The sequence below is a fragment of the Oryza sativa genome, chromosome 5 (genome assembly GCF_034140825.1).
Source record: "Oryza sativa Japonica Group chromosome 5, ASM3414082v1".
Lineage (NCBI taxonomy): Eukaryota > Viridiplantae > Streptophyta > Magnoliopsida > Poales > Poaceae > Oryza > Oryza sativa.
The window spans coordinates 27897730-27924778 of NC_089039.1; the positions used below are offsets into that span (position 1 = coordinate 27897730).

The 27049-nt window shown below is 40.7% G+C and overlaps 2 protein-coding genes across 2 annotated transcripts; both read right to left on the bottom strand.

Annotated features, from left to right (window-relative positions):
• Nucleotides 1–1619: 1619 nt before the first annotated feature.
• Nucleotides 1620–10493, bottom strand: LOC4339578 (uncharacterized). Its single transcript, XM_066310945.1, has 9 exons — nt 10356–10493; nt 10119–10236; nt 8668–8802; nt 8136–8582; nt 8001–8064; nt 7702–7841; nt 7305–7616; nt 6429–6719; nt 1620–4756 (listed from the first exon to the last, which is right to left on the bottom strand). Exons 1-9 carry the CDS (start codon nt 10373–10375, stop codon nt 1934–1936), a joined length of 4350 nt encoding a protein of 1449 aa, XP_066167042.1. The 5' UTR covers nt 10376–10493; the 3' UTR covers nt 1620–1933.
• Nucleotides 10494–12241: 1748 nt separating this feature from the next.
• Nucleotides 12242–19969, bottom strand: LOC4339579 (probable ubiquitin-conjugating enzyme E2 24). Its single transcript, XM_015784159.3, has 11 exons — nt 19527–19969; nt 17146–17795; nt 16913–17043; nt 15379–16793; nt 15077–15208; nt 14849–14992; nt 14570–14776; nt 14392–14455; nt 13693–13832; nt 13284–13595; nt 12242–12878 (listed from the first exon to the last, which is right to left on the bottom strand). Exons 4-11 carry the CDS (start codon nt 16780–16782, stop codon nt 12651–12653), a joined length of 2631 nt encoding a protein of 876 aa, XP_015639645.1. The 5' UTR covers nt 16783–16793; nt 16913–17043; nt 17146–17795; nt 19527–19969; the 3' UTR covers nt 12242–12650.
• Between the last annotated feature and the right edge of the window lie 7080 nt (nt 19970–27049).

A 27049-nucleotide genomic window follows, 5' to 3' on the forward strand; every position in this document is an offset into this window, starting at 1 on the left:
AGACGACGGGGTTTGGGTTGGGTGGCCGGGGCTTTTAACCATTTGTCATTTTTAGATTTGGCAAATAACTATTTGTCACCCCTATCTCAATGACATGTGGATCCACATGTGTTTATGATATATGGGGTCAAGTAACAAAAAGTTAATTGCCACATCTAAATGTGGCAAATGGTTAAATATCTCTGGCTGGCCTGGCTGCCGGTCGGAGTCAACCGACGCGGAGGAAGGGGAAGTTTGGGAGGAAACGGGGCCAAAAGAAAAAAAAAAAAGAGGGTAAAACCGCGCGTTGGGCGAGGGCGAGGGGTTTATGCGTGCATCGGCGCGGTCCAGTCCAGGGGCCGTGAGGCAGACGGGGTCAGGTTGGAATGGAATGTGGTGGATGTTGTCATGTCCATGCGATGCGACTGTGTTTCTGCCTCACCACATGGTGGCGTGCACGTTGGATTGGCGTAGAGATGGGCGCGGTTCTATGATATATATATCTCTCTTTCTTCTTTCTTTCTTTCTTTCTAGTACCTCCACCCAAATCAGATGTTGTTTAAATTTTTCTTATAACGTTTAACTATTCACCTAAATTAGATGATATTAATTCACACTAGTCGACTAACAAAAAAAAGAAGGCATATATCAACCTGAATATGCTTTAGTTTTAAAAACCTAAGCCCTCGTTGACGGAGAGTCGGACACAAACGAGTAGAATTGTTATTACTTCCACTCCTAAAATATGAAAGATTTTTAATAGATGGAACATATAATACTAGTATTATGAATCTTGATAGACTCTATCCAAATTCTTTGTAGTATTAAGATGTGTCTCATCTATCCAATATCCTTTTTATTTTGGAAGGGAGCGAGTACAAACTTACCATTACAATTAACAAAGATAGGATGGACTAACGGGCTGATATAGTTTGGGCTAGGCTTCGGGCCAGCCCACTACGCGTTGGGCCCAATAAAAAATATACTAGCTTTCACCACAGGGAAAATTAGGGCTTAGATGATGCTGAAACCGTTGTCTGTATGTATATTACTCCCGTTTCATCATATTATAATCAGTTTTGAGTTTTCTCAAGTCAAAACTTTTTAAATTTAAATAAATCTATAAAAAAATTTGACAACATCTACAACACCAAAATTAGTTTCTTTAAAACTAAAATTTAATATCTTGATTTGTTTTGTATCGAAAATGTCACTATATATTTTCTATAAACTTGATCAAACTTAAATAGGTTTAACTAAAAAAAATATGAAAACGACTTACATACGCATGTGCGCCTCTTTAACATATGAAAAGAAAAGGAACACGGAGGCTAACGGTAAATTTCTTCTCTCTCACTAAATTATCATGCAAAGACCAAAAGCATCTGCGTGTGCGTCGCTGGCTGAACCTCCTAATTTCTGTGCTCCTAAAGAACCGTCAAGCTTCTAACAAATGTTGTTGCTTTAAAACACTACATACTCGTACGGTGAATTACAACGTACGGACAACGGCAAACAAATCAATGGTGAGCATTGCAACGTACGGACAACGGCAAACAAAATCAATGGTGAGCAGTGAGCTACCGAATCGACTATGCATCACATGGCCTGCAACCCGGACAACTGAACAAGATCTGCAATGACTACCCAAAAACAGCATTTGCCATAACTTCACGCAGATGTAAATTCTCATGGGTCAGAAATCCACCTCGACTGCCTCTGAATACCAGAATAATAACAGCGTAATTGTAAACTGACTAGTAGCACATAGAAATGAACGGAGCATTTTAAACATTATTGCTGAATGCCCAACCTGAATAGCTTCTTTTGTATGTAATTTTGCTTCAACAAGGCAGGTATGTAAGTGTGTAAAGCAAACATAGACATAAGAAGCAACCTATTTCTTAGCCTATAGAAACCTTCTCTATATTTCTCTTGCACAGATGAAAACTTGTTAAGAGCTAACTGTGGAAACCATTTCATATTCACTTGCCTTCCTGTTCTTCGAACAAATGAAGAAAGCGCCTCCAAACCGCTGCTGAAGGAACAGAAGAACCGACAGCAGTATTGCTCCACATGGTATGGCAATGTCCCATGCAAGGCTGAAGAGATCATCGCGAGGGTTTGCATACCTGTAAAATGGTCTCAAGCTGGGCACAAAATGCTTAGCCCTGAACACATCATACACATGAGGTAGCGCACGAATCATGGTGCTTCCAATGTAAAATCCCGGGGAAAGTGCCTTCACTTTGGAGCCTAAGCATGCGTTTAAGATAACCTGAGGGAGCAAGAACCCGTCGAGTATTAATCCCCCATATGACACAAGGTCCTCCCAGAATGCATGTCTATTAACCCGAGGTAAGCGAGCAACCTTTCTAAGCATCCTTCGGTTGTTGTTAAATTGCATGTGAACAACCCAAGCTGCGACTGCACCTATAATGTACAGTGGCAAGCATATCCAAAGCACTTTCTTCTCAGCAGCCCATGATTGATCTTTGCTTACATCCATGGAACGTGCAGAGCATGCCAATTGAAGAAGTCGTAACTGCATCAGAAAGGTTACCATGGTAATGATTCGCACAATGACTTCATTCACCTCAAGCCAACCACCACCTGAAAGTGGAAATGTCTGTTTGTTACTGTTCTTGAAGAGGGCCTCAAAGTTCAACACAAGAGGTATCATGTAACCCAAAGAGAGAACTACAAGCATGGTGATTGACATGGCAGGAAGCGCTTCAGGAACCTTCTTGACATGGAACAGTTGCACAGCAATGAACAAACAGGATAGTGTCATCGAGATCAGGGCCATGGTGCTTTCCAAGTCCATTCTCCACATCGACTCATCCACTTTGTCTATGTACAACCCATACGAAGCAATGTCCAGCGGTTCAAAGAAAAGAGGGTCAGTCTTCTTCCTCAAGCTTCTAATTGTCCCCTTGACATGCTGTGCTACTTTTGTATCCAAAGGAGAAAACTGAGCAGTTACAAGAATTTCACAGTCCAACGAGATATTAACCACCCGACAAGCAATCATACACAAGGAGCCTGTCTTAGCATCATAAACACCCTCTGCAGAGATATGCTGACGGCGAAATGTTTCTAGCGACCAATTCCCGACATAGTGAATGTCATAGCTGACATTAAGTAACCTATGATTCGTCTCTGTCATTATATGATAGGAATGATCTGAATCAACCAAAGAGTTCCCATCATATAGCATTGACCCAATTGTGACTGGTGATGCATATCCAGAGCCCCCTCCTTTCTGCAAGAAGAACCGGAATGTTAAGTCCCGATATGAATTGCTATCAGGGAACTTTCCCTTTCTCTTCTTGTTCAAGCCATACTTCTCATAATACTTCTTTGCCTCATCAACCTTGGTGTAGTTATACTTCAGACCCGAAAGACTTCCCCTAAAGTATGGAGCTATTGTGTTGGAGCTTGCAGCTATGCCCTCACCGCTCTTCAGGCTCGTGTTCCAGACCAAACCTGCAGCAAAGCTCCGTTCCTGTAGTGACCACACAGCGGGGGACCAGAAGCTCATCCCAATCCCACACTCGCCCACCGCCAAATCCGCACGGGATGGTCCCGAATTCACAACGTGACACCCTTTGAGACACAGCCTGCTCCTCTTCTCGTCCCAGAAACCCTCCACTACCATGGCCTTCTCACCAAGCATAAAGTAGTATGCCGATACATCTGTCTGATTCGCGAACACCACATAAGCTCGCACTGCGCCATTGTCGGCACATCGCATCCGGTTGATGAACATGAACCTCTGGTGAAGCCCCAGCGATGAGGCGGTCGACTCGCTGCTGCCGTTGGTGTAGTCGAGCCTGAACGTCGCCTTGAACAGCGAACTGAGGTGTGCGCATGAGAATTTACTACCTTCGAACACCTGGAGCGCGTCGAGCCTACCGGTGGGCGGCGGCGGGCACGAGGCGCTCTCCGCGTACGCGTATCCCTCCTCGGCGTAGGTGACGAGAGAGACGGGCTCGAAGAAGCTGGGGGAGTCGGTGCTCTCGAGGCTGCCGGTGACGAAGGGGCGCGTCAGGTTGGCGCGGCCGGGGTAGCGGACGCGGAGCACGGCGGAGAGGAGGTTCACCGCCGTGCCGTCGGCGGCGCGGCCGGAGCCGGTGCCGACCATGCAGAGCTCGCCGGAGGCAGACGAGTAGTACCCCTCGAGGCCGAACGTGACGGAGCCGCGGCGGCCGGCGAAGCGGGGGAGGCGGGGGCGGAAGCGGTGCGCCTGGCCGTCGTACTCGACGAGGAGGTGCCGCCCATCGTTCGGCGGCCTCCTCCTCCGGCCGCCCGACACGGTGAGCGTGGCGGAGACGTGGAGGAGGGAGGCGTCGGTGGTGCGCACCACGGAGGAGGGGAGGAAGGAGAAGGAGCGGGGCGGGATGGAGAGGTCGGGGCCGAACAGCCGCGCCCCGCCGCCGGAGAAGTAGCCGGTGTTGAGCTGGAGGGAGAGGCGCAGCGAGGTCGGATCAGCGCCTCCCTCGCCGCCGCCGCCGCCGCCCGCGAGGTCGGGCGCGGAGGGGAGGCCGTGGCAGTGATCCGAGTAGGTTGCCGCCGCCGCCACCGTGGCAGGGACCAGCAGGAGGAGTACGGCAACGAGGAGGAGGTGGTTAGGGTTTGGATCGCGGCGCGGCGGCGCCATTTGGGAGGAGGCGGAGTTGTGAGATCTCCGCTCCTCTCTCTTGGTTTGTTTTGGTGGGGAGGATTTCCCGAAGGAAATGGAGAGGTGGAGGGGAGGAAGCAGTCGCATCAGCCTCTTGACTTTGTGGGGTTTAAGCATAGTACAAAAAACCGGACCGGCCCGGCGGTTCGACCGGGAAAAACCGGAACCAGGGACTTCGCCGGTTCGGTTTGCTTCAAAGACCGTTTGTACAGTTGAACCGGGGTGAACCGGATGAACCGGACGGCTTTTAACGAAAACCGGTGAACCTGCTGATTTTGAACCGACGGTTCGCTTAGTGGGCCAAAGACATGGGCCATGCGAAGGCCCAAAGGCACTACCTTCTAAGGCCCAATACCTACTATTAGAAGAATATGTGTAAAAATACTGCTATTGTGGGGACTCGAACCTGGATGGCTAGGTTAGAAACCCTTGCATGTTACCATTGGGCTACACTGCTACTTGTTTTAATGAGCTAACGAAAGAACATATATGTAGAAATTAGTAGTCCGGTTCTGCAATTGACCCGGGTGAACCGGCGGTTGGACCGCTGACCCGGTGACCCAGCAGCCACGACGGTTCGAGTGCCGGTCCGGCTTTTTTTACTATGGGTTTAAGCCTCCGGGTAGATGAGAATTTTTTTTCTCTTTTTTCCCTTTTTTTTTAGTTTTTCATCCAAGTGATCATGACGGTGATGAAGAGCAACATGGCATTTTTCTTTCACTAGCCCTACTTAAATCCAATTTAAAACACATCAAGTATGAATATGACATTTTGATCCTCAGGATTTGAATTTTTTAATAGGTGCAGCCATACCCACGATTCCATCAATACACTATCATTACTTCCCTAAAGCGTGTCTCTAAATGCATTATAAATTTTATCCCAAATTTATTTGTAAAAGCCATTATCGAGCCACATTCGATTTTGCATTCAGATGAAATTTGTTTTTAAAATGGCCATACTATAAATCGTCAAATCGTACTAGTTTAGAAGGTTTATATTTTGCACTTTAGAGGGTGAAAAGTGCAACCTTTGAGAATCGCAATTGGAATGTGTACAGAAAAAGGCATGGCCGCATGGGTACAAAGAAAAGGTATAGGAATGATTCATTTTAATTGGCATCTGTCATGAGTTAGAGCTGAAATACCATCACACAGCAGTGAATTGCACCCCCAAAAGCAGTGAATCATTTTAACCGGATTTTCCAGCTTCTAGTTTATTTTCTGAATTCCACAACAACATCTTCTTAGAATCTAAACCAAAAGCTAGACTGTTTAGGAGAGCTTTTGATTTTAGAAGAAGCTGCAGCAACTAGAAGCTCCTCCAAACAGACCCATATGCTCCGTACCACCACCAGATATATATAAAATATACTAGTAGGATTGAACGGAGCCAGGCATGCACGAGCACAAACCAACTGATAATCTAGCATTCTAGCTGAATTCCAGCGTAGAAGCAGGGATCTGCTGATAAGAGTTCAATATGATATTCTTCAGAAGGCCAAGATGGTGTGGCGTCAATCACATACACAGCGGATTAAGGCTCCGCAGGTAGACGACACCCTCATGCTATGGGGAAAAAAGATATATAGCCCCTAAATACAAACACGGATATGTCGTTTATGTTTACCGGGGCAACTACAAGGCTATTTACATAGGCTACTTCCAGGAAACGGTTAGAATCCGGGGGCATAATGAGTTGAGGATCCTATTTCAATAGCGAAATTATTACTCCCGTCTATCGACCACGCGAGGCTATCAACTTATAGCCTCAATGTGGTGTCTGCTGGAGCTCTAGAAGCCGCGGCTTTGGCCTTCTCAGCTAGGAATTTGTCACACTCTGCTCCCTTGACAGTGAATTCCATCAGAAGTTCCTCAAATAATCTCTTCAGCGCGCTCTTAAACCTCGCCGAGCAGCTCTTGTCGCCCTCATCGACATCCTGCACACCATTTCCAACAAGACATCCAACTTGGGCACCGTCCAGATAGGCTCTGCAAGCTATCAGGATGCTCTGGCCATACTTGCGGAAATGACCGGCGATAAAATCCTCAAAATGCTGCAAAAAAAATGCATTAGTATTAAATTTGCAGATGTGAAGATTGGATCCAAAATAACAGAAACTAAACAACACATATTTCCACTGTAAAAGAACCACAACAAAAAGATAAATTGTTAAGAAGATGTACAGGTATATCTATTCATAGTGGGGAATCCATGGCATGCAACCACATAAGCACAACAATAGCTTCCCATAGTAATCACTCCATTTCCTTTTGTGACATATTTTGGTTAGGCATGGTAATTATGGATGCTATAATAATAACAAAGACTAGTAGAAGGAATGGTAAAGATGATCGCAATGTTAATGTCTTCAAAATAATTGAGAATAGTTAGTGTAACTGTGTAAATTATTACTAATTAATATTGACGAAAGGAACATACGAGTGCGAAAATGAGAAACATCAATAAATATGTATATTTCGAGAGGAGATTGCAAAGAGACCTTTAATGGATGAAATATTCATCAAACAAGAGAGATTTTACAGTAGATGTCTAGATATTCATCAAACAACTTTAGTACTATTATGAAAATAAGTAATCATCTCCATGTACTAGGATAAGAACAGAGTCATATCCATACCTTTGGTGGATTTCGCAGAGAATATAGCATTGTCCTGCAGGATAGCAGGAAAGTATCTTCATTATAAGTTAATGAACTCTTCTCGCCATGAGGTGTATTAGCATGCATGGCATATCCAGGCTCATTGAAATAAGGTTTGGCATTCAACACCAAAGCCTGAACTGAGACCAGGACTTGTAGCATTGTTGAGTTTGAAGGACTCCACCTCTCACATCCACTACCAGACCAGGTGTTCAACAGGCTAAGGCACACCTTCCCGCAAGCATACAAGTTTGGATTAAGCCGCAACCCACCAGACCGATAGTTCACCAGCTGCATAGATTACTAACTATTGTAAGATACTTAAAAATGGAGTGAAACATCATCGATGCTGGTTAAGTCAAAAAAAAAATCTTACTGGAGGTACACTCGGATAATGAGGAGGGAAGTAAATGTCAAAGAAGAAGAGACCATCATGATAGGGAGTGCCTGCTGGTCCCGTAATAACAGCTCTAAGCAGGTCCATTCTATCCTCATATGCCCTCACGAATATGGTATCTGTAAATATAGGACAAAAATCCAAAGTAAATAATCATAAAAGGACCTCATGAATGTAGTACTTATCAACAGCATGATCGCATCATGCACGACACTTAGCATAAACACTGTACCATTAGCTGTTCATAAAAAAAAGAGCATATGAAGCAACAAAACTACCTGGTAAATCTTTTTCTAGAACTTTCCACTCGTGCTGAATACGCTTTGCCCATTCTTTTGAAGGCTGTCAATGGGAAAACTTAGTATCGAACTAACAAGAAAAGGAATATACAGAGGGTACAAAAAAAAGGTTACCTTTTTCACTACCTGAACCTTTCTTAAATCTGGCTTCGAATAATAATGATCACTGTGATCATCAACAGTATCGAATTGCTTAAATGCACTGTATTTTTCATCAATTTTATCATCCATCATGTTCACAGGTTTGGTCTTATTTGCCATCTCTGCCGCAGTCGTCTGCAACCATGGTAAAGGAGCCTCCACACCAGGTGGGATATCCAAACCATCAAACTTGGAAGCCAAAGTGAAGTTATATTCACTTTCATAAAGTGTACTATCATAATCGTAATCATCATACTCATCTTCATCATAACCATAATCTTCTTCAAATGCCTCATAAGCATAGTCATCAATGTTGTTGTAAAATGGGTTCTCTTGAAATATTTTCAGGCCACCAAGTAATATATCAGGATTTTTTGATGGGTAGGAACTTGGGCCAGCAATTTCACCAGCCAAACTACTCTGGAGTTGTTCCCACAGAAAATAAGTCAAACTGACGTGGTATAGGAAAAAGGAAAATGAAAATAGAAGACATGAGAAAACTTACCTTTGCATGCTTTAGCCAGTCTATAGGATATCCAACAGCTTGCTTATTCTTATCAACTGATGATTTTTCACCAATAATCACAACTCCATCAGGATCATCATCAGCATCCAGTTCAATTACTTCATGAGGAACAACCTATTCAGCGTATAAAAAAAAACTCAAGCCCCACCATTTAACATTTCATAACATGATATTACAAAAATGTTTTGAAGGGAAATAATTGATCCTATACAGGAAATCGTGGTGGCTGAAAAAGCCAGAAACGTCACGGCAATGCTGAGTTCATAGAATAAAAACTGACATGGTTACTACTAATTATTCATCTTTATATTTGGCCTCTTTATGTTCTTTGGAGTCTGAACTCTATCTTGATTTCCAACAATGATGGTTGATGGAGATGGGCTTTTGGTCACAAAATATCATATGTTACAGAAAGAAAAAGAAGGCCCAGTGACACCTTTAAACAAACAAATTTCACTTGAGGCATCTCTAGATTAACCACAAGTTTTAGATGATTGTTAAAACATAATCCTAGAGTTATAGAAAGACATCAAAGAACCAAACAACCCAATAGACTAAGCTGGAATAATCAGATGACATGTACTTACAGCTTCCAGTCTCTACTACCAACGTCATATGTCAGATTATGTCTAAACCAGAATATTGGGTAGTAGGTAAAGATGTCAAATAATTGAACAATTGACCTAACAGACAGACAGAATAATCAAATGGCATGCACTTTCAGTCTGCCCATCCACTCTGGAACTGAAAATATTGCACATGCCAACATCACATTTACATGCCTAACTCTCCAGATAAGAAACAAACAAGGATTTTTACTCAAGCAGTGCCAGAGAATGCTAGACTACCACTCAAAAGCCCAACCAAAGATGTCCCATGCTAGATTTCCTTCAACATGAATTCTAGTCCATCATGAACCAGGCTGAAACATGGTGTCACTCTAAAGTCTAGACAGTCTAGATTGCTTCTCTCCTGCTTGGTTTATCAGGCATTTCAATGCAATCAAACCCTCTAAAAATTTCAGTACTGCAATCATAAACTATAATTCAGCAATCATCTAACAAAAACAGCCCAACTTCTCACCATACAAAAAAAACACAAACTCCACTTGATATTCAACATTGAGCGCATCTAAGATCAAAATTCAATATATCAAACTGCCACTGCCAGTCCATCTCAACCATTTCCTGGCACAATCAAAGATCATCTGCCCACACAATTCTAGTGCAATTCCACACCAAAATAACAGGTCATGGCATAACTGGAATCAACACGCAACCATTAAAACGATCACCAACCCTCCTTCCCACATCGAGCAATCACGCGCCCCAGTCCCCCCTACGGTTCCCAATTCCAACATCACCAAAAAAAATAATAAAATCATGCACCACAAACAAAGGTGAGATAGAGGAGGCGCCTTCCCACATCACCTGACTCCGCTTCCGCTTCTGGTGGCCGGAGCTCCACCCCCCTGCCGCGGCCGCCGCCGGCGTCACCTCGACCACGTCGGGATCATCGAACGACGAGCTCCCCGCGCAGAGGTAGCCCCTGCCCCCACCCAGAGCAGCAACCAACCACGACCACGTCACAAACAAAAACAAAAATTCCAATGGAACAAAGAGCGGCGCGCGCGGCCGATCAGATCGGCGGAGGGAGGGGGGACTCACTTGGGGGCGTGGGTCGCCATCGCCGCCGCCGCCCAATGCGATCGCTCGCCGGCCCGCCGCGGCGCGAGGTGGCCCGCTTAGGGTTTCCGGCGAGCTAGGAGAAATGGAGAATTGGGGGAGGAAAGGGAGGGTTTGGGTAGAGAGGAGAGCGTGGGGGAGACGAAGGCTATTTGTTGTGATCAAATCAATTCCCAAAAAGGGGAAAAAAATCCTACGTGGCAGGTGTCGAGCATGGAGGAAAAAGTTTACTTTTTGAGGGGTTCATATGAAAAAATAGGCCTTTTTTTTGGGTAAAAGCCACTGACAGGTGGGCCCAGCATGCGTTTCGGCAGGCAACTGGGTCCCACGCCTTCCACATGCGTGCCACGTCAGAAAAAACGACGGGATACAGCTGCACGGATCCATAGTTTTCTGCTAAATGTATAGTAGAATATGAACAAATGAATATGAATTTAAATTCATATCCACACAAATTAATCAAAGGCTGCGTTTAGTTCCACGTTAAAATAAGAAGCTTGAAGAAAAAAGTTAGAAGTTTATGTGTGTAGAAAAGTTTTGATGAGATGGAAAAGTTGAAAGTTTGAAGAAAAATTTGTGAAGTAAACCAGGCCAAAGGTTGGTTTAAAGCGCAGGGAACCAGTGGTTTGCTGGAATTCAGTAGGGGAGTTTGGTGTGGGCAGTAAATGCTGCAATGTGCAGATATATAATGTGTGTGACATTTGGATAGGTGAGAAGATAAGAAAGATGGATTCTGGAATTGCATGCCTTTGGTGAACAAACTGTTTCATTTCATACAGATTCAGGAGTTTGAAAAAAAAATCGGACTGGTTTTCAATCAAAAAGGAGAACTGAAAAATGAGAGGATTTCTTGGGTTTATTGGTTGATGTCTCTCCTTCTCTGTCCTCTGAAAAATATTACTTCTAACATGAAACTGGAGATGTTGTTCAAAAGAAAAACCATAGCTGTATCTCTGTGTCCTCATCTCGTGAGGCTACTTGTTAGTGCTAGTTTCATTTTCAGCTGCATTTTGTTAAACTCAATTATCAATCCTCCTTGTAGTATTTAACTCACTGAGGCGTCTCTGTCTGGCAAAGAGGTTGGAGAAGCAACAGCGTATTGCCAAGCAGAATGTAAAGCTGAGTATTTAGAAATCAAGCTAGTTGGTGGAATGGTGGATGGATGGTAGCATAGATCAATTTAAACGTGACTTCTTTTCGGTACAGCCAAAGGAGATGATATCATATCCACAAGATTGCTTTTAGCTGTCATCCTTTCATCACACTGCGTGACTTCATCGGTTTGCTGAATCGAGAATCGTCTAATTTCTATCAACGTTGTATTGAATTTTACATTAAATAGTTGAATTCATAAATATAAAAATTTTCGGACCGTTTTCATCCTATCCTGAAGGCCCAGTGGGTCTGTTCGGTAGGCCAACTACTGCGGCTGCGCACAGTGAGTGCGACACTGTTCGTGCCGGCTGCGCCGCAGCCACAGCTAGGGCAGCCGAAATTACCGGAGGCTCCTGCAAATCTTCAGCACAAGTTCACCTCACCGGCGACGGCGAGTCGATTCCATGCGCCGCCACTCCGGCGAGCTAAGGCGATGGATCTCTCTCCCAGCTCATTTCAGGAACACGATGAAACTAACCCCAATTTTTAACGGCCAAAATTATAGCTGGATTTCACCAGCTTCATTAGCCCAGAAAGTTATGTTTATTTATAATGGGTAGAAGGCTATGGAAGATGCAAACCACAAAATTACTGTCGATTAAACAGAGAATTGAGGAAGTTATGTAGATTTCGTTGTGTCAGCACAAAGCTGGAGATGAGAATAACATGATGAAATGATTGGCATCTTACATCACATTTACTGCTGTAGAAAATGAGAAAACCAATTTACATATATCAGCTATGTATGTACTGTATTTCACAAAGCAGTACAGTAGTAGTAGTACAATTACAGCAGATAGCTGCTCTGTCAGGCTATACAGGCAATCAGGCAGCTACTGCTTAGAATTTCAGATAAGCAGATCTACATACTTCACATGCTCAAAACACACGTGAACTGAGTAACTGACCACAAACCCAACCACACCAGCTGCCTCAACCACACTTACAAGTTACAACAGACATCACCATGTTAAGTATCATACAAACCAGGCAGCATTTTATTTTGGGATACACAAAGTCACAAAGCTTGCACATATACAGTACATACACAGCATATATTGGTGTCCCGATTTTGTCACAAATACACAGTAGTCCAGTGTCACAAACTCACAATGCCATGAGTCACGGGCTGCAGGGGATGCCGGCTTCAGAGAAGGTGGTGACAAGCTTCGGCAAGAGCTTGGCTAGCATTATCTTGAAACCGGTTGAGGAGTTCTTGCATCCGTCATCCGATATATAGGCGCTGTCACGAGCATGTCCAACAAGATCGCCGCCGAGATAAGCCTTGCAGGCATCCAGAATGTGCGGCGCGCAACAAGTGAAGTGCTCCTTGACAAAATTCTCGAAATGCTAGATCAAGGAAAAGAAAGAACTATCAGTATACACATCTTATTTCTTAAAGGGGTGACTCTTACAGCTGACTTGGTTATATATAAGATTAAACATACTAAACTCTTGTGAGATCCAGTAATTCACATGAAGCATTACAAACTAAAGCTATAGCATTCTTAATTCTGAACAGCGTTTAGATTTTGGTTTCACAAGATTCCAAACTTCTTTGAACTATACCAATCATTCTGAAACATGGATGTGTAAAAATGTATTTTCAAAAATTATCTTTTTCCCTGAGAATCCATAGGAGATTTGACTTCTGAGTATCATTTAAATTAGGAGAAGAAAACAACAGTATGGACACCATAATGGCTCTTTTTTTCAGAAATTGCTGTGTACAGAATTTCCAGAGCTGAGACGCACCTTTGGTGGCTTGTGTAAAATGTACGTCATGGACTTGCATGACAGCAGGAAAGCGTTCTCATTGTAAGTGATGGAGTTCTTCTCTCCATCTGCTTTCCCCATGAATTTGTCATAGCCAGCCTCATTGAAGTAAGGTTTTTCATTGAGAACAAGAGCTTGAAGGGACAGCAGCAGTTGAAGAACAGTTGAATTTTCAGGGTCCCACACTTCACTACCAGTTCCTGCCCATGTTTTGAGCAGGCTAAGGCACACTTTGCCAGACTCATACAAATTTGGGTTCAAACGGAGGCCACCGGAATGGTAGTGAACAGACTGGGGGAAAAAATTGAACATGGTTATTTACTGTTCAGCAGCAAGAAAATCTGGAATAGAAGATGTAGGTAAGAGCAATGAAAAATGAAGAACTTACAGGTGGCTCATGAGGATAATCAGGAGGAAAGAAAATATCAAAGAAGAAAAGATTGTCATGATAAGGTGTTCCAGCTGCACCTACAAGGCATGCCCTCAGGAGGTCCATCCTTTCTTCATAAACTCTAACATGAATACCATCTGTGTAATAGAAAGAAAGAACATCATATAACTGCTGTACAAGAAACTATATATTCCATCATTATTCGAAGATGTTACTTGCAACTAAAAACTAGAATGAGTTACTGAGTTTTCGGCAGAAAATTTCCAGTCTATACAGTTGTCCTTGCATTTGCAAAATTCTTGTGCCATGACTAAATTTTTTCCCACTGATTAACAAGTAATGATTTATTAAATAATAACAGGTCACATACATGATAAAACTAAAATAAATTTTGCCTTTATAACTCCACTCATCTCCTTGCATACTTGCTACCGAGATTGATTGTTTCTGGGATTCTCACATGCTATGCTATCCTGTGGAATGTAGAAAATTTTAACTTATTCCTATCTTTGACCACAAGTATATACATGTCATATCAAGTAAAAAAATAGTGGGATATAAGGATCGTCAGTATTAAGCCATGCTAGCTCAGAAATTAAAATTAAAATAAACATATGCCAAAATATCAAATTTAACAACAAGACTTAATGAAGAGTTGCAACTGAATAAACTATACAATGAGAGAAGAAAACAAACCTGGCAGATCGTTTTGTAAGATTGACCATTCCTGTTGTATCTTCTTCACCCAACCTCTTTTGACCTAGAAGAACAGAAATAATTATTATGACATTGAATTGCATATACTCCAATATTAATAGGCATTGCAATTTGCTAGAAAAATAAAGAAAGAAAGTTGCACTAAGTAAACCATTACATTTTCGTGACCAATTTCTTTGACAAAGTGGTGATCAGAACAGTCGGTCACAACATCAAATCCTTTTGTCATGGCATTTTCTGAAGCTAATGTTGGCTTCTCAAACTGTGTTATCAGCTCCATGGTCTGTTTCTCTTCAGAGATATCTTCTGCAGATGGCTGCAGTTCTGCTGTCGTCACAATTTGATACTGAGAATCTGCATTGACCTGAAACAATGCCGTTGTCTCAGAATTCTATAAAAATTTAGCTTGCATCATCTAGAGAGAAATAGAACTTACCGAGCTGGAAAATGTTGAATCATGAGCACCAAACAAACTAGAAGCCACATTTGTCAGAAAATTAAATGCTGTCTTGGAAAAGAGGAAAGCAGTGGCTTTGCGCAAGGATCCTGTACAGTCTCCAGCAGATTCTTCCAGCGCACTCTGAATGAAAATGATAAATCATCGATGAAATTTCAACCCATAAGTTTAATAACCGTACAATGGAATTTGTAGACAGAAGCGGACCTTAGTATCCTCAAGGTGCATTTTCTCCTGCTCAGCCATGTCTACCAAATCATCAGTAGTGTGCTCCTCGATCATGGATTCTAGAGAATCATCTAGAATCCTATCTAATGCAATAATTTCAAAATGCTGAACCTGAAATTTGTACAAGATAAGTTATGTTATCATTAGTCTGACCAGGGACCGATCCATGTTTCATCAAAGTTTGGAAATAAAACTGGTATAAAGTAAAGCAACACTTCTGTAAATAAAATAAATCAAAGCAACAAAAAAAAGAGAAGAAAGTTTCTCAAAGTTAAGCTTACCCTAGATATCGCACCACTAGCCCATTGGACTTCAAGTCCTTCATCATTGTATCCAAGAACATTGCCAATACATGATAAGAAGGCAGAGGAGGTATCCAAGCTCTCCCTGCTAACTGCCACGGTTCCATTGGTAAGATTTGCTTCAGAATTTTCTATGTTGACAGCAGATCTAATAATGACTTCGCCAGTGAAGAAGGAGAAATCTGGGTGTAATACTAGCTCATAAGCACTCACAGTCTCCTCAGTGAGTCCATCTCCATAACTGACAGTGTCACTATCAACTGAAACAGCCCATTTTACCTTTACAGTCCGTTCAAGTGCATCCACACTTGTCACTATCCCAGTCCGCTGGCATCTACCATTATCCTCAACTGTCAATTTCTCAAGGATAAATTGCCCAGGCCAAAAATCATGATCACCAAGAGTACTCACAGGAACCAAACTTTGAGGTTCTAAACCAAGAGATGTACTTCCATCTTGCCATAAAACATCAACACTACTCTTTGTCTTTGCAACAACATATGTTTGAGAATAATCTGAACCATAAGTTCCGATAGCCGTTTGAGTGTCGGAGCTGGACTTCCAGGTCATACTCATGAAGCAAGATTTGTCAGAATTTTCCCAGAGACTTCCCTCGCAATCCGAAAGAGTGCACCAGTCACCCAACTGCCAATTGGCATAAGGGAAGCATGAAAGCAAAGTGAGCTTCTTTGGGTCCTGAAAGTTTGGAGGACTTGATGATTGACCTCCCCAAACATTTGTTACTGAGGTGATCCAGTTCACATGTACCAGCCCAACGTCGACATGAGACACTACTCCTTCATCTCTACTAGCTTTCCATGATCCACACAACCATGTACCCGACTTAGAAATGGAAGGATGAACAATTCTCACACGTTGGCCTGGATAGTAAAAATAAGGTGCATCTTCAAAAAGGATTGGAGGAATGGGCTTCAGTACCTCAGAATCTCTTAAGAGCATTTCACACCTTGCCCCATCACTGAACACAACAGTGACCAGGTCAAATGCCCTGATCACCCGTCCAATCCATGGCCCCATCACCACACAATCACCAGAGACAAAGGATCTAACTCTTGAAAGTTTCTTGCTGTTGACATGTTTTATTATGTCACCAGAGCTCGTTTCCAAGTCAACAAGCATATCAACTCCAACTACACGGCCCAGCTGACCTGATGGGTCAGCTGCAGAGCAAACTATGTCTCCATGCAGAAATCCTCTTTCAAAACTTAGAAAGTTATCGATCTTTCCAATGCTCTCGTCCAAGCTGGACAAGATGTTCTGGGCATGACCACAGTATGTAAGTTCACATTCTTCTTGGTCTTCTTCACTGTCACTAGTTTCAGCGTATGACTCAGTGTCCGAGTCAATTGCATATAGATCCATCTTTCCGAGCCCTAAAACAAAGTACGTTGTCATTTTTCACATGGAATCAGACACAGAAATATATATTTTTTAGATAATGGAATAGACACAGAAATATTTAAAGGAAATATACTATTAACTACATGCTCACCTTCTTAGGATAGGCGCACTGATGTATAGAGTTGATAAATAACAAAACAATCTTCCAGACTGAACAATCAGAATCTGAAAGCTTCCTGTCCAAGATGCTAAAATACAACGGCCACCAGCCAAAAATTATTTCTGAAAATTGAGTCAAAATAGGAAAGCTTTTGTAAGTGAATAAATATTATAGAAAATGACGGCTCACATAAAAAATATACACCATAAAAGAGGACAAATTACCTTGAATCGTTCTGGACTTCCTGGTGTTCAGTCTTTCACTGAGATCGATATTGTGGTAGAACCAATGTGTGTACAGTGCTAATGCCAAAGGAGAATTACCACGATATATAGTTGCAGGAAATAATGATGTAATACCACTAACTTCCAGAGGATATTTGATCCAAATATCTAATGCGGATAGTAGTAGAGTACCTAGTGCCAAAGGAGATTTGCCCAAAGAGCAATCTGAAGCTAAAGGTAGTGCCAAAGGAGATTTGCCCGGAAGCAATCTAAGCTAAATGCCAAAGGAGATTTGCCCGAATAGACAGACTATAGATAGGTATTTTGCCAAAGGAGATTTGCCCAGCTGAAGGGTTCTCTCAATAAGAGGAATATGCTCAGGATAATCGATCGACAGGAAGGTGCAATTGCCAAAGGAGATTTGCCCTAAAACAAGGAATAACTTGTCACAGGTGTTAATTCCTGGAGAGGTAAAGACCGGCTGAATGATTTTTTTTGCTTTGGATGATTAGAGGACACAAGTGGTCATAAGCAACAAATCTCATCAAGAAAGCAACAAATATAACAAGCTTTCATTAGATATGGCTTCACTTGATAAGATCACGAGAATATAATGTTCTTTCAAGTCTATTTGCATTGATCAGCAGGCCCTGCAAACATGTGGTGAGAACTTCAGTCCAATTGGTCACGACAATCCAAATTGAGAAAAATATTAGTATCTTAGATGCTTTAGAGAACACTCTCATCAAAAGGCATTATTAGGCACAAAGATCAACCTCATAAAGATTTATATGTTGCTACAAATGTTTGTGCTGGACATATGCGTGCGTTTTGGTCTTTTTGAGGATATAAAAAAAAAGGATCATTTACAACTCTACATATATGTATATGCATGGTTTCATGTTGCTTGTTGATAGGATGCAAATTTTACCAAAACATTATCGAAAAAAATTTTACCAAAAAAAAAGGTTTTGTACAATGAATCTTGTACGGATACTTTAGTATGATGATTTGACGATAATTTGAGTTCTACAAGGAACTAACTCATGTACATACTACAATGCTCATGGTTAAGCATTTACAGCTCTACACACAAAAAAGGGTAGGATATGAATCAACCACCACTTGTTGATAGTAAAGGTATCTAAAGTAAAATAATATAAGTCTCATAACAAGCAAAAATGAATATTTGCCTGAAATAGTCCATTTTCCTTTATATGCCAGTACTTGAAATTTTCTTATCCAAACAGGGGCAGACCGGCAGACACACATTTTCATTATTCAGGAAACATAATGAATAGCTAGTTTGCAATACAGCATAGCAGATGTTAAAAGAGAGAGTAAAGAGCCTATAGAAAGCTCACAGATGAGCATTCTGCAGTATGATCCTGCTACGTAACAGTCAATCGAAAGTAAAAGTATCTAAAATTCTAAATCATTGGTACTTACAAACCAGCTTAAGGCTTTAAACTGACACAAAAAACTATTAAGATTAAAAAAATTATTAACGTTACTTGCAAAAGAGAGTATAAAATCAAACTGCACGCAAAAAAATTCAGATAACAGTCGTTGAAAGAAATGTAAATAGAAGAATTTTACTCCAAATATCTGCACATTTATATGGTTAGATTTTACTATTAAAAGACCACATACAGATAGGGGTCAAATCAAAACTAATACTACAAGGAAACATCTGAAAGTCCATATCTAAAGGATTAACATACGAGCGAAAACAAAACATCAACAGAAAATCATGCCCATATTATTAACGCAAGAAATGATCAATCATGCATAAATTAGACGAACCTAGTAGGTTATAAAACATAGTTTTTTTTTACTTGGAATTGCCAGTTTGGGTGCCTTCTTGATTGAAACAACAGTACAGAAAAATCTCAGACATTTCAACATCGTAGTCGACATAAGCAGCTAATATTTAACCTTTCCGACGTAACTAATCAAATCCAACAAACTACCTTCCGTGCTAATCACGCTCTCCCAAAAACCAGAAGAAAAAATGGCGCGAAAACAATTCGTAGCACCCACAAAGTACTCATATATGACAAATCTCCCCCAATCCAACAATCCTAAGTCTCAAAGACTGACCCAAAAAAAGAAAAAAAAATCAGACGCATTGCTATCAAGAGCTAACGATGAACACCTGAATCTTCCATTTTTTCTAAAGACTACTACCATTTTTAACCATGTAAACGTGATGGTCAAAATCGAGACAACACAAGGAAATTCGCCATTGAAGCGCAATTCTTGCACGCACATCACCGGCGGCGGGGTGGCAGTCGCCGCCGGCCAGCCTCGCCGGGGCAGGGGCTGCGCGGAGGGCAGCCGGAAAGAAACCAAATTCGAGAGGAGAATGCAATCCATACCTGAGTCTGTGACAAGCCCAATCTCCCGCCATGTCCCGCCTCCTCGCGATTCCAAGAACCCCAAACCCGATCACCGAAGAAGAAGAGGAAGCTAAGCTCCTCTTCTCCCACGCCTCAATCCATCCCCGAGCCCTTCGACCATGAAGCCCCCCTGAATCCCCCAACACAGCTCCAATTCCTCGAAGAAATCAACAGCCGACGAAGCAATCACCACCACCTCGCACCAAATCGCACAACAAGAAAGCCGGATATTTCGAGACGCAGTGGTGGAGGGAGGAGATGGAGCCTAGAGAGAGAGAAAGCAAGCAAAGCAAGAAAAGCTTCTTCTTCTACTGCTTCTGCTTCTGCTGCTGCTGCTGCTGCTGCTTGTTCTTGCTCGGTGCTCCGCTAGGCTGCTGCTCTTGCGATGGGTCCTGGTGATTTCTATGGTGCGCAAAGGCTTCGCCTTTTTGGGGTGCTTCTTCTCCTCTCCAAATTCTTTTGATTTCTTTAATTCGGCCGCCTAAATTAATTCCTAATTGCGCTAATGGGATTCCTCACAGCCACTTTGTGCTTTCTTTCTTGTGCTTACTTTTTTTTCCTTCCCTAAGAATTCAAGTGCGGATTGGAAAACGTAATCGAATTTTTTTTACTCGTTTTCTTCCCATGCTCTCACTGTTTGCTCCTGCCACTTGTGTGAAGTGAAACGATGTGTGCCTAACTGCAGCAGTAATTTAAGACAGTGAATTAGTGGTCAAGTTAATGGAACTAAAGATGCTGCACCATTGTGGCGTTATTTTCCTTCCCTTGAGAGTAGAGGTAGATATGATGGCTAGCCGATCCAGATTGGAAGTCTCACTCGTTCTATTTATTTGATATTAGGTTCTTCTATAATATTCTTGTTTTTTAAGTTTTTTAAGTCGAGTTTCTCCTTTTGTTTAGACGGTATGGTTGTACTGGAATTCTATTTTGCATGGCTTTTTTTCTTTTTCTATAGACCTGTTTGATTTATTGAGCACATTACTATCACAAATTGTCTATTTAATTATATAAAAATTTAAAAATTTTAAAAATAATCTTCATTAATAGTACAAAACAAGTGGTCTATGTAATACTATAGAGAAAGTTTTTCCTTTGAAAACATTGTCTTTAAAACATGGGGTAAATAGTTTATTTTAATAATCCAGTTAATAGTCCGAAAAGAACAGGGCTACAATTTTTTATGTTACTGTCTTGAGATGTGGCATATTTCCGATGATCATAAAAATATATCAACTTGGACTATGGTACGGTTTTAAAATACAGTTTTAACAACTAATAAATATTCAAAACATTTGAAAACTCAAATAAACTTACAATACTATGAATGTACTTTTGAGACAAATATATGGACATGATTTTCACACATGAATATTGGCTATCGGTGTGCTGTACTGCTGTGTGCACAAAAGCATCTTGATTAATACCATGCAAATTGTATTGTGTTTCATAAACCAAAAAAACATTATCTGCGTGTGTTACCAAATTTACTAAACACACACTAACTCTGTTCTCAAATGGATATGTTTTGGACAGTCTCCTATGCACGTGTTTTATCATTATTTTCTCAAGCTGTTTATTTATAAAAGAAAAGGAAAGCATTAAATATCCCAATTAATTTCAAATCTTGATGTTTGACATCTATTGATGATTTAAGGTTTGACTTCACGCATTTTAGGTTGTCATTTTTTTGAGATAGATGATTGGTAGCAGGAAAAAATGGTAAAAGAGAATTGAGTGTAGTAAATAGCTTAGAGACTCATGATAAATCAGAATGTCACATAATAAAACCTTTATACTCATCCAAAAAAACATAAGTCATATCTTAAATTTTACAAAATTATAATGGCATGGTTCCAATTTTCCCTTACTTTACTTTTACGTACTACTACGTTTTTTTTTCGTAAAAGTTCTAAGCTATTTATTTTCCTGTAACAACAGAAAAAAAAACAAACAAAGACAATACTACATCTCATTCAGAAATAGCATGCTGGCTGCACTCCATACCCATGAAAGTGCATCCATCCCCCTTTACAGGATCCCGGGATCGCATGCAGAATATCCATCCACACGGCTGCTGAATTCGCCGTCCAAAGTGCAGCACAATCTCATCATCTGCATCTGCCTTTTGGTTGGTCAGCTCCTCACTTCCCCAGCTTTCTGCACAAAAATGCGAGTTAGGTTTTCTGAATTTTTCACTAGACAAAACATCCACCAAATGGTGTCATGCTTAGTGCAGCAGCAACAACAACAACAAGAACAATAATTATAATACTAATCACCTGTTAAAATTCGGTAGAGATCCTGATGTATCAGAACCTGAAACCCTTCTCTCCCCCGAGACAATGTGGCTGCATTGCTGGTTGCTTGCTGCACTTAGCTTTCTCGTGCAGGTTGTCTGAATATTCAAGGGATCTTGTGATGTGTCGCCTCTTTTTTAAGGTATCTGAACAGGATATTCCATTTTTCCAGGGAGCAAGGTTGGGATGAACTAAATGCTGATAGCGAAATGAGAGGGATAATTTGCAGGATATACCTGTGTATTTCTGATCGAGCTTTCTGTCAGAGAGTTTGGGCTTGATTACAGCCACACTTTTTGTGACGAATGGTGATATCATTTTCGCATTTGACTGACAGATTAGCAGGTGTTTTGCTTTGCCTGAAATTTGAGGCCAAGCACAGAGACAGTCTCCTTTTATGGTTTGTCTGGTAGATAGATGATCAGTTTTTCTCGTTTGGCTGACAGATGACTCTTTCTTATCTTTGTCGATTTGTCCGACGATTATACTTTAATATTTGATGGAGCCTGGTAGAATTAGGCATCACGACTCACCCATGCATCTAGGCTTGCTCCTTTCCTTACATAATAAGCAATTTTTTTACCGACAATATTAGTGGTGGCAGGTTTTTTTACCGATGGTAGAATACTATCAGTAACAGTAAAGACTACCGTAAAAACACTAGTTTCTTAATGGGCAGCCAGGCAACATGACAGCATGCTTGATTATGTTGTCTGCATAGTCCCTATGTTCTCATGTATAATTCCAAAATATTTGCATTTCACATCATCAATGCATAAACTTTCTTGTATATACATTTGATGTTCAGAACAAAAGTTAGTCAAACTTTTAAATATCCAACCACCAATTTTATATTAAAATAAATTTATCAAATCTATTAAATATATGATACTATTATGATACTTTACACCCTGAGGGACTTGTGTCGGTAGGGAAGTGTTTTTGAACAACAACCTTGAGTGTTCTTCTCAATTAAACCTTCTTCCATCTTAATAAATCTGGTCAGGACATCTGCCACCAGTCCGATGAAAAATTATGACAACATTTCCGAGGCAACTCCATGCATATCTTTTCTTTTGCTTTAAAACTAAACAATTGAGATGTTATTGGTGCTCTGAATTTTAAAAGTTTAACTAAATTTTATTCTAAGCACTACTTCCTCCGTTTCACAATGTAAGTCATTCTAACATTTCTCACATTTATATTGATGTTAATGAATATAGACATATCTTACATTGTGAAACGGATGGAGTAAATATTTATGGCCGGAGAAAATATCACTTAGGAAATAAGCCTAGTTTAAATTGGTACAGTTGTGTGAGTGTAGTGATTATCACCTCTAGAATCCAAGTTTGAGTAATCTACTGCTTGAATTTAGATGCCTACTTTTTTTCAATGAATCGATCAAATCGTTTTCGGAAGAAATTTCTCCGACCTTTTTTTTTATGAAAAGGCATTCCTTGACTAGTCGTATGCATCAACCGATCAAAGCATGTGCTGAATGAAAACTTTTCCAGTGACATCTTTCAATGAAGCACCCATTGTTCTTAGGAAATTAATTTATGTTAATTATGAACACGAACGGCAATTTTTTTTCTTTCATCATTTGCAGCTGCGTCACTGCTCCACTAGCACAATAAGTGGGACGAGAAGGCGATAGTTTAGTGCCCCATTTGCCAAATATGAAATCCATTTTTTATTTCTCTTGCATCATTCTCTGAAAGTAGCCGTCTTGCGTAGTGCTAATTAAAAAGAACATGGTGTGCTGAATATTACCAACGTGGCAAAGTTTAGCATCTGTCATTAAGATGCAGATCTATCGAGCTATTGACACGTCAACATCTGTTAAGACTGCTATTTGCCACGTCATCAGCTCTAAATTGTGTTTTTCTTGTTGGGTAGTTTTAGCAAATGAGCACCCATTTGTCTCTTCAGTCTTAGTGGAAACCGGATCAGTGATTGGAAAAAATATTTTGCACGGTGAACTACACATATCTTACACAACCTGACCATTTCTGATGATCTAATAAAATGTACAGCCAAAGGTTAAAAGGAAAAAAATGTCCATATTCTCTAAAAGAAGAGGTGAATATTAGTCTGTTCAGATTGTAGCCAAAATAAACCTTACCAAGTTTTGGCAATGCTAAAATTTTGGCAAGATAGCAATATTGCCAAAATTTTAGCATAATTTCTTATGTATTGACCAAATTTAGCAACAAACTAAATGTAGATATTTTTTAGCAACTTTACCAAAAAATGGTATGGTTGAAAATGACATCAAAGTAAACAGGCCCCAAATAATTAGAAGGGATAAGACTTCGAACTCAGATCGTCTAGCCCACCACCTTGTGGAGCTGGCCGGAGGACCACCAGGCATTTCTCCCATATTCTCCTCCAACACTTATATTATAAGTGTGTGTTCATAGGGAGGAATGTGCACATATCTATTTGACTATTTGAGCATCTACGTTTGTACTTTGAATGTGATGCGGCAAAAATAACACGACTGCAACATATCTGAGTCTGCATATGCATACAGCAAAGCCCTTTTCTAAAACCTCATCTGCATCCAATTCTTCAGAGCTAAGGACAGGAAAAAAGGTTCAGGTGTTTACTAGCTAGATCATATATTATGTTGTTAGCTTGTTATCTGCTAATTAAGCTCTGACCTTCCACTATCCACAGTTGCACTGCAGAAATGGGAGGACTGTTTGCTACATTGCAATGCCACTGCTAATAGTGCTTGTTGCCAGTTTTTCAGCTGTCAGCAGAAACTGTTCTCAACCAAATTCAATGTGCCACAAGAACTGTGCTCCATTATGCAGCCAATGATATGCTTTTGGAATGTCCACTAGATCCTTGAGCCACTACTAAAGCATTTAGGTCAACTGGTGTGCCTGTTACTTCTGTCCTCCCAGCTCTCCTGGCATGTTTCATTGTGACATTAAACTGAATAATGCACAGGACTTTTCTTTTCTCCTGAATATCAATTATAAATAGATTTTGTAATGATTAAAATGGATTGTTGAAAGGTGAGAAAAGGGAGTCTAGAGACATTGCCAAATCGGTAGATGATGCTAGGAAGTTTCTGTTGATTTTTATTCTAGGATGAGTGGATGACTGTATGATCAAGAGGGTAGTACGACTACTTGTGCAGTAACATTGATCATGGAGCTTAAATACAAAGTATTCAGTGTCTTTATGGACCAAATTTTGTGTCAAAAGTATAGGTTTCTCTTGCAGCATATTCCATCATTTGTACTCTCAACTTCTCAAAAAAAAAAAAAAAGAATTCAACACATTAATGTTGTCTGAATGGAAACTTGCTACAAAAATCATGAGATTAGAATAGTCTCAGAATCTTCTTGAGCCAAGCTTTACACGAATAAAGCACAGATCACTATGGCAGCATATTCTGTTATGACTTTCCAGGCGAGTCACAGCAGGCCGGTTGAGATTTTATGAATGAGACCTTACAAGAAAAGGCCCAAAGCATATACTTTAATTCCTTTTAGCCTTTGGCTTAAATTTGATACAATAATCTCAACTAAAAAGAATCTGCAAATTTTATTTTCCAGCTGAGTACATTTTTGAGTTCCATAAGAAGGTAGATCGGTAGGAAGGATCATGACATTTTTCAGAAAGAGAGAAATGTGTCACAGGCTGAGATAAGAGAGGAATGCAACAAGTGCAGAGAAGGAATTGGATAAGCTCTAACATCAATTTCCATTGCACAAAGTGGGGGTAAAAGGCACTCAAAAAGGAAGATGCAAAGCAGGCTACAAACAATCAAGTTTCTTTAATAAACCAAAAACACATGCACTTGAAGAGGATATGCTCCAATCTAGTAAATGCTTAGAACAGTTCCTCCATTAGATCTCAAGGGATGTGTTTAATGTTTTTATGTGTGACTAGCATTGACACCCACCAATGGTGGCTCTTTGCCTTTGACAAAGTGCCTTTGGGCATCATTTGCCTTTTGGTGTGGCAACTTTGGATTGGTGGAGGCTTATGTAGATGAACATGGCTTCCAATTTGGGCTGGGTCCTCCTCCTGCAGATGCCTGATGCTACACCTAATGAAACAGTCTCAAAGACAGGCCAAATCACTGTGAGATTTTCAAAGATCATGGTTCATGAAACTTCATGTTAGGTTGGAGATCCACCAGTATTATAGTGCACATCCCTGTTTATTATTGATTGTCTGTTTTTAAGCATAACATCAGAGTAGCCAGATTGTTTATCATAGCTGAATGTCTGGAATTGCATGCATTCAAACAAACTTGGGGGATCTGCATTTGTGTTATCATCAGAAAAGGGCTATCGTATGTGGACACAATATTTGATATCTTCGGCTTCGAAAAAGCCAAACTTGTCCGCTTATATAATAAGTAGACATGTGAAGTCTAACACAACATAATATCAAGTAAATTCAAAAGAAAATTTGGTAATGAACAGAGAATTTCCATTTATTCACCTGTTTGAGTTTTTTAATTAGCCTAAACTACCCAGAACTTAGAAAGAAAATGGTCCCATTCCAGGAACAGATGTAATTGAAAATATGAGCCTACTTGTCGTTGCCATTTACTACAGACTACATAAGAGGCAATTTAGCTGCAAAAAAAATGTTAAGATACTGCACTGTAGTTGCCAGAATGAGGCAGCCAAGAAAGAGGCAGCAAAATCATCTTCCTAGTGCAGTTCAATTTATAGTTCAGCATCGATGCGCAAAGCTTTCTTCTCCAAATAAAGCAGAAAAATATGCAATCATGTATATGCATGTGTAAACTAAAGCAAATGCAAGCCTGAACAACCACGACCACAAAAAAAAATGGCCCAAAAGAAGGCTCAAATCAGAAGTCCAATCCACCAAAGCAGTCACCAAGTTCACCATACCTATTAAAAATCAAGATTACTGAACAGCAGATGAGCAATTAGATACATGGTTGAGATTAACAAAGCATTGCTTGTTGCTAATGCTGGTTGCATCATGTTTATTGCCTTGCAAAGTCTATGCCATTGAGAAGAAAATTCATGCACAAAGAATCGATGTGGGGTGAAAACGGATCGGATAATATCCGATCCGATCCGCTCCGAATCCGTTCGAAACGAGTATATGGTATGGGTTTTTAGAAATACGGCAGATATGGATGTGGATGTGGATAGTATGATGCAAATACAGATGATGATATAATATCTCTAAAAT

Excerpts from the sequence above, each read along its gene's own strand:
- LOC4339578 (XM_066310945.1), bottom strand. The coding sequence starts at position 10,375 with ATGGCGACCCACGCCCCCAA. Across the intron at positions 6,720-7,304 it reads CTCTGCGAAATCCACCAAAG|CATTTTGAGGATTTTATCGC; the intron begins GTATGGATATGA and ends TTTTTTTTGCAG. Across the intron at positions 4,757-6,428 it reads CAGACACCACATTGAGGCTA|AGGCTGATGCGACTGCTTCC; the intron begins TAAGTTGATAGC and ends CACAAAGTCAAG.
- LOC4339579 (XM_015784159.3), bottom strand. The coding sequence starts at position 16,782 with ATGGATCTATATGCAATTGACTCGGACACTGAGTCATACGCTGAAACT. Across the intron at positions 14,777-14,848 it reads ATTCAACATTTTCCAGCTCG|GTCAATGCAGATTCTCAGTA; the intron begins GTAAGTTCTATT and ends GCATTGTTTCAG. Across the intron at positions 13,833-14,391 it reads CTTACAAAACGATCTGCCAG|ATGGTATTCATGTTAGAGTT; the intron begins GTTTGTTTTCTT and ends TCTATTACACAG.